The following is a 12673-nucleotide window of genomic DNA, read 5'->3' on the forward strand; positions in this document are numbered from 1 at the left end:
GTAGCCACCACTATGTAACCACTGAGTTCACTTTTACAAGGAAGATAATGTTTGAATTATTAAACTGCTCTTCATACTTGGACCACGCTAGACCATATTTTTTTTACTTTTTACTACCTGGCTGACAAGTTTTTCTCCTGTAACTCAAAGCTGAAACAAATAATCTTATAACCCAAACTATTCCGTTACTTTAATACGCATTGCCCATCTGTTTTAAACATCAGACTTCAGTCAGAATAAAGGTGGCTTCTTCACTCTGGAACTTTATTGCAGGACACATGAACAGAAACAGCAGCTGCAACATCACTGCCTAATGTGATTTATCCCCATAACCATGCTCTGTGCCAGTCTGTCTAATGTGCAGTTGTCACTATAACAGCCTGTTCCCCACCCCCAAACGTTCATTAAGTAACTACATGAGTGATAGACAGGTCATGTGCCGGGTACTGTAGACACCAGTGTCTCGGTAGGTCACATGGAGTGCACTGTTGGAAGAAGAAAAAAAAGGGGACGTTTTTACAGCTGTCTTGTCTTGCCAACAGTGATCACAAAGTTCACAACTCAAATAGAGGAGTGAGTGTGCTTTTAACATCCTCTTTTTGCGCACCTGTTGCCCATTGTCCCCTGTGGTATGCTCACCACAGGCAAACACACAGACTTCTTCATGGTGTATAAAAGATGAAACATTCAGAGCATAGATTCAGTTCTTCCAAAACTGGCAGAAAGACAGACTATTGGTAGCCTGTAATCCACGTGGGACCACTCAGTTGTGCATACAGCAGAATGGATCGATTTTGTGTTTGTGGCGCTGACGGTTTGTGGTCGCGAATGTCTCTGAGAGCGGAAGCTCAGCTGTCAAGAGTCATGGAGCACCTCACTTTTTCTCTCTGTTTCTCAGCTGTTGTTGTTCTTGCCTCCAACAGCAAACCCCACCCCCCACCCCACCTGCCCTTTTTCCTTTCCTCTCTTCCTTCTGCTTTCTGCCCCCCAACAATGCTGGCTGAGTCACAGGTCGAGGTGGAGGCCCCACTCATTTCTACAAGCATGCTAGCCTGAGATAAGAAAATATGGCACCGAACCAACAGCTCTCCCTCACACCCCCCACCCTAATTCTGGCTCTACATACGACACACACGCCAGCACATTGAGCAAACAAGTGTTGAAGATGATAAGGGAAAGCTGTTCAAGTCTGATGAAATAAATAAATAAATAAATAAATAAATAAATAAATAAATAAATAAATAAATATTTGGTATTCCAATTTTGTAGGTTACAGTAGTGTGCTTTCCATTAAACAGTGTTCCCTCGTTTATCGCGGGGGTTACACCCCCCAAAAATAGCTGGAATAGGCAAAGTTTGAGAAGTTGAGGTTGACACGGTTCCCACCCTTCTAAGCACTTTCAACACTAAATAAACGTAACTTTCAAAATACAAAATAACTGAAGAATAAATACCGAGCTGCTCATGATAGGCTGAAATTAACTTTGAGCGGAACACGCTCTACCTCCGACGTCACAAGAGGATGATGGAATGTTCGCTTAATAACTAAGTTTAAGTTTTTTTTTTTTTAGTTTGGCTTACCTTAACCAGAATCCTGCGTCACATTGTAGCCAAAGGTACAATCTTGTTGGATTAATGCGACTCGTAAATCCTTGTGGAAACCAAAACCAAACTGCATGACTTGGACTTCTTCTTTTTCTTCTTCTTTTAAAGCTACTGAACGTAGAATATTCAATTTTGAATCGCTACTGCCACCTGATGATGAAAAATGAAACTGCACATACCCTTCTTCACATAAACATCGCACACATGACCGTCACATCCGCAGATAGAGCGCGGGAAATTCAAGACCAGAGTAGGCTACCCATTGTGAACAGGTGTTAATCTACTAATAATTAGAAGACATTTCAGTCATAAATGGTCAAATAAAAAGGCTACTGTAATGATATTTTTGGGGAAAAGTTCCCTAATGTAGCTTTAAAGCAAACCAAGAAGAAGAAAACTTCACCTGGAAGTACAGAAATAGCGAATCATAGTAATGGCATTATGGCAACTTGGTTTCAGTTTCCAAATAACATATAACGGCCCTTCCAAGTCATTCACAAAAAAATAATAGTAATAATAAACCTGCAATACTGTTATAAATAGGCTACTGTAAGCTAACTAGCATAGCTTCTTCCATTTCTTCTTTCTTCTCAGCAGTCTGTGGTGCCAACCAGTCTTGGTACTATCATTAAACATATCTTCCTGATGTCATTAAAAAAAAAAAAAAAAAAGAGAGAGAGAGAGAGAGAGAGAGAGAGAGAGAGAGAGAGAGAGAGAGAGAGAGAGAGAGAGAGAGAGAGAGAGAGAGAGAGAAAATATTAATTTAAACACACAAATTCTGTAAACTAAGTCGAAATTGTCCAAAAGCTGTTTTTAGTGGTCTGGTGTGACTGAAAGGCCAAAATGCTCAGAAAATGTAGCATGTGCATGATTACTGTAAAACAAACAAACTATCATCTGTTTGCATGCCACACCGCGTTTGCTGCTTATATGCAGAATGACAGAGAACAAAGCTTCAGGGGGGTTTAAAATCATTTCTCGTTTGCATGCCGGCACTGGCAGTCTAACATGATGTGAAATGAATATGAGGCGAGGATACGCGGCTGAAAGCGTCCGTGGCGCCTCATCTTTCTTGCCCTCTGGAGTTGTGGTGGTGGCGGTGGGAGTTTGCTGAGGGTGTCGGGCTGGAAGTGGGTTGACTATGCTTGTGATTACCGTTCAGGAAACTGGTGGGGTTCGGTCCATCCAACAAAGTTAAGAACCACTGTCCAAATATGCAACTGTTTCTGGTTGAAAGCCAATATCAGATCAAATTTCAAGACTTAAGGTCTAAAGATCAGATAGAAGATGCCTGTTGCTGGTAGAGTAACATAACACAGAAACAAAAAACCCACGCGAAGAACAGAAGGAGCTGCCTCCTATGGGTCTTAGTCAAGTCTACTCTGTCGTTTTGTTTGAGTCTCCATCATAGCAGAAAATCACAATTAGCAGAAAAAGGATGCTGGAAAAGGAAGCAAGGTGTTCAGTTGCTTTATGGCAGTTTTGAAAGCTTCAATGCCTCATTTGCAAGTCTGTCGCCACCTATTACGTAGAGTGGGCTTGGGGAGTGAGAATCACCTGTAGCAATAAACTCGTATTTTAAGTAGGACTGCTGATATTGCCTCTTAACTGCAGCTTTCTTGTTCTTGGAAAATGTAGGTTCTTCTGTCTCATCATTTGGCCTTTTAGATGGATGCACCTGATTCTTAACGTAAAACTGTTTTATTTTGTCTGAACTGTGAGGCTGGTGTGCAGTCAACCACTATGAAAATTTTCAATGCTTTTCAAAAAACACAATAAAAAAAATAAATAAATAATTTTTTTAAGGAGAATGCGCGATTGACAGATTCACACTTTCATCCTTTCTTCTCTTGGACACAATGTTCCGTACCTCGGATTGAACCAATTAGCCGTCTTTCACTTCGATTCAGACCTGACTCTTTCCAGACAGCCTGTGTTATCTGAATGGGTTAAGAGTGCGAGTGAATGTTGAAGTGAGAGGCTCTGAACGTCTCAGACGTGACACTTTCCAGGAATCAACCACATATGGTGCTGGAGTCACAGCAGTCTTGTCTAGTTGCACACAGGCCTCGTACGCTTACTTGTTTATATATATACCCCATGATATTAATAAGGGAGGAGTACTCTCCATCCATCCATTTGATTGAAAGCCAATTCTCATCAGGGGTGTTTGTAACTGGAGCCTATCCCAAATGACACATTTCGAGAGTACATCCAAAAGACCGGTCACCAGTCAATCAGAGGCAACAATTCACACTCAAATTTTTGCTTATGGGCAATTTCGAGTGTTCAATTAGCCTAACATGCATGGATCATCATGTTGCAGTCAAACCTGTTCCACTCCAGTCCTGTAGATGGCAGTAATGTATATTATCAACAGCCAAACAAAGACGAAGAAGACATTTCCATCATCATATCGAGAGCTACAGTATTTCTGGACTGTACTTTGTTGACCTCGTTTAGCTAAATGACAGAATCAAAATGTTAGAAGTAGCCCCAACGTACATCGCGTACATCGGATATAAAAAGTCGACATACCCCTCTTCAAATGCCAACTTTTTGTGATATAAAAAAAAAAAAAAAAAAATGAGACAGATGAATAATTTCAAAACCTTTTCCACCTTTAATTTAACCTGCATAGTCAATTTACTATTATTTTTGTTTTAATTTTTTTGAGAGGGGAAGTAAAAATTCACTTGTTGCAAAAGTGTGCACACCCTTTTATAACTATAATATATGGACAGTCTTCAATTAACCAATCAAGTTCAAACTCATGTTAAATGGAAGTTAGCACATTTACCACAATTTAAGGTGCTTCTGATTAACCCCAAATAAAGTATGGCTGTTCTAGTAGGCTTTCCCCCCCTTTCATTTTCCTTTACTAGCAGGAGCCTTAAGGTTTTATGCTAACATTGGCTGATATTAGCTTCTAGCCTAATAGAACTCTTTAGAATTCTCTATACCTTATCTAGGTACTTATGATGTTCTTTTGGTGATGAGCATTTTTTAGTTCGTGCCAAACATGCCATTGGAATGATGAAAAGTTCCGCCTTAGTTTCATTGGACGATAACACATTTTCTTACATGCTTTTGGCGTTTCTTTTCACACGTATTTGGACAAATTTGTCATGGTCCACCTACTGCAACATCTGAAATTTATTTGGGGTCAATCAGCAGTACTTGTACAGGTTGTAGGTGTAATGCATTTTGAAAGAATTTATTATGGTGGGTTTTTTGTTTTGTTTGTTTTTCACATCACAAAAACAACACATGTATGTAGACTTTAGATTGACTGTTGAGACTTTTTATATCAACTGTATGTAGTTCAATTATACACCAATGCAAACTAATGTTCTAATCTTGTTTTCAAAAACAAAGTGCTTATTTGCATAGTTGGGAATGAAGCTGAACAGAGGCCTGATAACGTGGGGCCATTTTTATGACACTTCTGAGGAATCCCAATACGTCAGAGTTGCACAAGCGAGCGAGAAGCGTGCGGAGAGTGAGATGTGACTCGAACCTATTTACACGGACATGTGAAGTAGAGACACACGGAGAGGAGAGGGACAGATAGGCCTCATGGTGACTCAGCATTAACAGGGGCCTGCACAAGCTTGTTTTTTATCAAGCTGACACACTGTCAACTCAGTTTGGGCTCCTCTCTGCTCTGTCTTCACCAAGCAAGGGACGGGAGAACAGAAAGAGAAAAAGGAAAGGAGACGAGAGTGCAGAGAATAAGCGATGAAGCGTGAGGAGAAACAGCAGCGCGCTCACCAAAGTGGAAACGAGCGGCAGAAATGTCAAGGAAAGAAAAACACAAATGACTGCCAGAGTTGAGTAAATCAATGGGTGAGTGAGAGCACAGCCGTGGAACAGGGTGGTGAGATAGTGAAAGATAAACAGTGATAAAAAGACAAGAAAAAAAAAAAAAAAGGTGGGGGTGAGGTGTCATATTTGGCCCACAACAGGAACAACCAGCTTACAGTGCAAACATACTGTGAATAATGTTCACATTATTGTGAATTATATCACTGATATAAGAAATCCTTTAAAGGGAATTGTCCTTCCCAGACACTTCATTAGGTACACCTAAAAACGTATACACACACACACGTGCAAATTCACACTCACAATAGTTTAAATGATGGGAATAAGCCAGTCAGTTAGCTAGCCAGTAGCAACTTGGGTTTAAATATGAACATGTGTGTGTCAAAAGCATGTTTCTCTTATTGTAAATTAAACAGGACAGTAGTACTGTCTGACCACCTGTAACGTTTAGCTAGCAAAAATATCAGCTAACTTCTAGCTAACAACATAAACAGTGTCTTATGGTTAAATGCAGTGGAAATTAGGCCTGCCAAAGATAATGTGTACTGTTGATACTGAATGGCAAGTTAAGCAATTTGCCACACATCCATGTTAAGTATGGTTCAACTACAGTACTCAAACTATTCCATGTGACCGGAATACTGCTCACTCACTGAGCTTGTGGCTCAGTCGAGAAGAGGTGCCTGGATTAAACCATTTTTGAGACATAAGGGTGACTGTACTTTTGTTGATAAATTACTGTTTTTACCAAGTACAGTTATAGTAATTTGGGATTTTTCATTATAATTTTTTATTTGTATTTTATTTCGCCTTTTTATTTTTTATTTTAATTAATTAATTAATTAATTAATTAATCAATTAGTTAATAAATTTTTAAATTAGGTTAGTTTGATTATTATTACTTTTTAGAGCAGGCTGAAAATGCTTGATTTTAGTTGTTTATATTAGGCTTATTTTTTTCTTAATATGTAGTATTTGTCAAGTGCAAGATAATACTCAACTTTATTTATAAGGCCCTTAAAACTGTTTGACCTTGCTTCTAATGTATGGATGTACAGCAATACCGAAATAAATGAAGCCTCGTGTATGATATTAATAGACAAAGTTGAACACGGACATTTTCAAAAAAACTATAGTTCATTTCAGATTTTTTTTTGAAGCATTTTTGTTGTTTTAGTTTTATTAATTATAATAACCTTTTACCAAGTGCTGTGTGGCTTTAACACTTCTCTAACTGAGTAACAAAAGGAGATACTCCAAATAAAGTCTTGGGACCTCTAACATTTTTTAGGTTGCTCGGATGATCAAAGGGATGATTTAGCATCCCCAAAATGGAATAGACACGCCTATGGCCTTAATATAAAACGTTCAGTACCAAGAGGGGAATTGAGGTTATTGTTATTGTGGTTATTTTTAGAGATGTACAACTGCACATCATACTGAGAGCTGTGCACAAGATTGAAACTATTAGAATGAGTACAATACAATGATATGAAATATTAAAGGATGACAAGTTGATGGAGTTAATCTTTGTTTTGTTTTGTTTTTTTTGCCTTTGGGCAAATGTCAGAATGTAGCGCTGGTGGAGAGAACATGCAGCACCCTGGCAGGTGGTGGTGCTGAGGACTGATAAGTCCAAGTCTGGGGCCTCATACCCCCCCACCTGCAAAGGATACAGTAACGCACACACACGCGCCTCTGGATAACAAGCAACCTTAAGTGAACTCTGTGACCCCGTATTAATGCCACAGTAATGTATCAACAATGACACACACTAAACACAACTTTTCAGTAGCAATCTTCATTGTTTTTTGTGAAATAAAAAAATAAAAAGTTTGTATCTTAAAGAGGAAGTCAAGTCAAAAATATTCTTTACATTATGTTATATGTAGCTAAAAACAGTATTCTGATGGTTGTTTTTATATAACATAAATTAAGCCAGCTGAGATAGGCGCCAGCACCCCCCACGACCCTAGTGAGGAATAAGCGGTCAAGAAAATGGATGGATGGGATGGTTAAATTAAGCCGCAAAATCCACGGGTTTTATCCATCTCAGGGGGCGGCCATTTTGCCACATTCTGTCAACTACAAAATGACTGGTTGGGCTTTACCTGACCAACTGATCAACAACAGGTGGCAACATGGCCGCCCCGAGATGAATATATACGGGTGGATTTTGCGACTTAATTCCTGTTCCACAAATGCAATATTAATCAGAATACCTGTTGAGAAGCGTGGGGGCACATAGAACATATTGTACATGAAATGTGGGTCTTGAATTCCCCTTTAATGTAATTAAAAGACAATCAAATATATTACTACCAGTACAAAAAAAAAAAAGTTCAGACCCAAACTAAGTACAAATTCTTTATTTTCAATTTGTTGTATGGCTTTTCTTAAAAGGACTATAAAACTCATTTGCTGATGCAACCAGAGTCATCTACAAATAGGCCTCATCTGTAGCAGCACTTAAATGCACTGAACATGGTGACGAAACAAATATCCATGGATGTGCAGGTATGCTTCTGCAGGTTAATTGGCATCAGTGCTACAACTACAGTCATAGTACAAAAAAGAAGAAAAAAATATCACTATTTAACTTAGTACCTCTTATAAATACCTACGTATAAATATTGTAAATGTACTTGAGGACTGAAAATATCTTGAATGCAGTGCTTGGACAATTGGTGACAGTGAGATAGAAAGGAGAAAAAAAAAACCGAGCAAAGCGCCGGTTGAGCGCAGTGTCGGCTGCCATCCATGACAGGTACACAGCACGCTTGGTCCCAAACGGCCACATACTGCACTTAATCATCTACATCCACCTAAAATAACCAAGATACGAGTGGGTCAGGTTAATGACTGACTGCTGGAAACAGAGCAGTTACAAAGTCTGCAATTCTTGGGGAAAAGGAGCTCATGTGAATCAGGAAATGAAAAAAAAAAGGCGTAATTTTATTTATTAAGGCCTCTTCAATAAAAAGAATAAAATGTCTTCCTGATATCATCCAGGCAGCTCCGAGTCTTGTGAGTTGAGACTTTTCCTTTTTTTTTCTTTTTTTCCTTGTGTGAGGTCAAATGCTCCAGGTTGGAGTTGAGCTGAGTGCTGGGAGTTTGTTCATGGCGGCGCAGTGCTTTAGCTCACTGTGGCTAGCACGAGGACTGTGATCGTGGGAGGCTGTCTTCAACCACCCACCGCCCCACCAGGCCCCCCCGCAGTGTCCAAAGGCATCAGTCACCCTTGCATCCAGCTGAGATACTTTGGAGCGTGTAACATGTCACAGAATGCTCTCAAAACAATATGTACCACAGACGTGTCGTTCCACTAACTGAGCCAAGAGGCCTGATAATGCTAACAAATAAACAATGACATCAATAGAATAATAATAATGATGACAATACAAAGAATGGCAATAATAATAATAATGATAATAATAGTAATAATAAAGAGTCCGCTTCTAGAAGCCCTTGGAAGCGATCTTACACATTAAAGCTTCTCAGCCTGCCCCTCTTCAGCCCCCCCATCCCCTCCCCCACCCTCTACCCCCATGAGCAAGGAGGACAATCCTGATATATAGCATCTAGTGCAATAGTCCCCCTCCTTTTCCTGAAACGCCCTGAAAACAGGGTAGCCCCCAAAGGGCATTTTGCCTTCCTCAGTCCACCTTTTTTTTGACTCCCCCCTCCCCGGACCTCCCCAGCTCACTGCATGCGGTCGGGCTGGATTTGCTGCTGCGGAGCGTAGTGCAGGAAGGCGGCGGTGGCGGCGGCGGCCGGGCCGGCGGACGAAGGCAGGGCGGGGTGCACGGTGGACGGCGCCGTGGCGGCGGGGGCCGGCCCCACGCTGGCGGCGGGGCTGGCGGCGTAGCTGTAACCCAGGAAGCCGGCCGGGGAGGCGGCGTAGGGGTACTGCTGCTCGAAGTTGGCCTGGGCGTACTGCGTGTAGGCGGCGCTGTAGTCCAGGTAAGGGCTGCTGCTGACCGAGGACGACAGCTGGGTGGGCAGCACCAGGCTGGGCTGCACGTAGGCTTGCGGGTAGACGTACGACGGGGCCAACCTGCGCATAGCAAAAGACACCAAACAAGGGATGTTAGACAAAGACGGTCTGGCTTGTATCGTTTACATTTGCTTCCAGAGCGTAAAACAAACTGAAATGAGAGCGCCAGAGGCGGTTAGGAGGACATGTAGATGACTTTGTACTTTCAGTTAGCTAAAACCTACCAAACATGTTAGGTCGGGCTTTCTCGGCTCCGAGCGTGGGGAGGGGCGGGTGAATGATAGAGTCAGCCGTTACTGGCAGGTTTTCAAGTTCAGGCACCAGCAGAGTGTTTTAACAGCTGCTGCTTTTCGCACGCACACACACGCACACACGCTGCAGGGGGCTTATCAATGCTGCTGTCAGGTGCTGTAGCTCTAAGACAGGTGATTCAAGTTGTGTGGTATGGGGGTCACAATGTCTCTAGGACCAAGACTACATACCCGTTGTTTTTGATTTTATTTAAAATAGGGCCGGTATTAACTTTTGACTAAGGAAAGGCGATATCGGGTATCGGTATTATGCCGATACCCATCCTTATTTCAGAATAGCGGTACTTGCGATTAGGAAATAGAAATGAAACAACTAGAAATTAGATTAAATAATTACATGCCAATTTTAAAAAAAAGAAGAAAAAAAGTCTACATTGGGATATTTAGGTCTTTTTCGGGGGGTGGGGAGTTATGTATCATAAATACTGCCATCATAGACACTGGTGTATCAGTACTTGGTATCCGTATCATTGACTACTCAAGAGTTGAGTGCTGGTACTGTTATCAGTCTGAAAAAAATGATAGTTATTGTATCACTGATTTTGAAATTCTTCTGTTTAAAATTCTTCATATTTAAAAAAATAAATAAAAAATCACCATGTTCCATCACGTGAGCTATTTTCAAAACAGACCCGTGCACTACTCATGTTGTGCTTGAGGCTAACTAGTACCCGCGTTTTGTTTTGTTTTTTAAGTCAATTGACATGAATAAGAGAAACAATGAAGGAAAACAAATGAAAAAGGAGGAGGAGAGGAGGCGATATGAAAAAAAAAACGTTAATTGGACTTGGAGGCAATTAACTTCAAAGATGTGGCTCATTTACTCAGCCCTGCAAGCAGCCAATCATATTGTGCCCTGCTGAGGCATCCCCTCAAAAGAGAAAAGAAGAGCTCATTCCTGGTGACAGTCACTACTAGCGGTTGTGATTATTTCAAACCACTGTAAACCATCAACCTGGTAATCAGCCCATGTCCATTACCATAATAGCTGGTTGGTGCCAAATTGCCAATTTCAATCCCGCGAGAAAACCAACAACAACAACTTTACACTCTGTTGTGTATTTTTGTTGCACGTCACAGAGAAAACAGATCACACACATGCAGGCAACGTCAATACAACAGAGCATGACCATGCCCCTGAGCTGAGACTGCGTTGGTTTGGTGCCTTGCTTAAGGGCACCTCAACAGTAGTCAGGATGCAGATGAGCATCAAACTTAAGACTGCAACCCTCACCTTCCGGTTCCAAGCTGGAAGTTGGTTGGCATACAGCACAGTGCAAATGTCTTTTGTTGCGTTAGCAATGCTATAATGACAATGTACAGTATATACAGTAACTAAGCAGCAAACATACTGTATTTATTCTTGTCCACTCATTTGTTAACAGGCTACTTCCCAGCTATTACAGGTTGACAGGTAGGTGGATGCTAGGATTCTAAATGGTTCATAACTATCATTATTATTATTTGCATTAAGCTAAAATTAATGTACTGTGGAAAAGGTCACTGTAGCAAAGCTAGCGATTTGCATTGTACTTCGTAAGAACACAAACATCAAAATTATGCATGTTTTTGTTAATGAAAAATGTCAACAATGAAAAAGCAAGATAATAATGCAAACTGAACAGAACAAAATTGCACTGCTTGGTTATGGTGCTCTTTTGTCACTCGAATTAAGAGCATTTGCTCTGTGAGGAGCTATCCAGTGTTTAAAAGGTAGCAGAGAGCAATAGCAGATAGAGGTTCCCCTTACATGAAAGAAAAAAAAAAAAAAGATGTAAAAATAGCTCGAAAGTCGAGACCCCTTCCGCTTTCAAAAGTTGACACTAGTTTTGAGTGGCAAAAAACATTTCTGGACAAAGACTAGAGCATCACAACAAACGTCATTATTAACTGAGCTGCCTCTCAGTGCTGATAAAAAGCAATTCAGCTTTGGTCTTCAATCATCAGCAATGAGAGGCTGCCGTGGAGTCAACACAGCAAAAGATGGAAGCATGCAAGGATTGGGATGTCATCACGCTCCCCGACACACACAAACCAGCCTCCCACACACCAGTAACCACTGCAAACCCCAAACCATGCCATAATAGGGAAAGAGTCACGCCGCAATCAGTGCAACCTCTTCACTTCATATCACTCGCACACAAAAGATAAAAAGGCACTCCAATCCATCACAGCACACCGCACGGCACACCACGACACTCTCAAGCCATCACTGGCACCTTGCGAAGAGAGGAGATGTGGGGGGGTGGTACTTTTGCTGTCAAACCCTTCCTCGGGACTAGTCCTATATTTGAGGGGGGGGAGGGGGGTCATCCTCTGATCATCAGCTGGCAGCGTACAGCAACCGTGGCAGAAATTGGACAGGAGGAAGATTGTTGTCAAGAAAAAATATCAAAAAGTCGGACTGAATTGTATGCACTCCACATACCCATTTGTATACAAATATGTCAAAGTCAATGTTCCATACTACGTCCACTTTAAAAGGCACATTGGAAACTAGGCATGGGCCGATTAACGGTTTGACAGTTTACCGTGGTTTCAATAATGTCAGAGGTTAGATGGAAAACAGTTACCTGGATGCCTTCTGATTAATTAGCTTCTCCTTAAAAGAAAAACAAACAAACAAAAAAAAAAACAGTGCCAATTTGTACTAGTTAGCCCCAAGAACAACATGAGTAGCCCAAGGGCCTGTTCTAAAAATAGCTCACCAGTGATGTGTCACTATGACTTACTAGGAAGAATAAAACAGAAGAAATTGAAATTTAACATGGTACATGTTTCTTAATGTACCAAATATTGTATATTTTGTTTAAAAATAAAATAGATGTGTACAATTAGGGAAAAAAAATCTATTAATGTACCAAATATTGTATATTTTGTTTAAAAATAAAATAGATGTGTACAATTAGGGAAAAAAATATATTTTTATCCC

The 12673-nt window shown here is 40.8% G+C and overlaps 1 protein-coding gene across 1 annotated transcript in view; it reads right to left on the bottom strand.

The window, feature by feature from the left end:
* Nucleotides 1-8982: 8982 nt before the first annotated feature.
* The window catches only part of LOC144023887 (RNA-binding protein 38-like), a 15402-nt gene continuing 11711 nt past the window's right edge, over nucleotides 8983-12673 (bottom strand). Inside the window, exon 4 of the mRNA XM_077529812.1 lies at nucleotides 8983-9490. Within this exon, the coding sequence (XP_077385938.1) occupies nucleotides 9136-9490 (355 nt within the window). The 3' untranslated portion in view covers nucleotides 8983-9135. The remainder of the gene's footprint in view (nucleotides 9491-12673) is intronic.

Source organism: Festucalex cinctus, chromosome 8 (genome assembly GCF_051991245.1).
Source record: "Festucalex cinctus isolate MCC-2025b chromosome 8, RoL_Fcin_1.0, whole genome shotgun sequence".
Lineage (NCBI taxonomy): Eukaryota > Metazoa > Chordata > Actinopteri > Syngnathiformes > Syngnathidae > Festucalex > Festucalex cinctus.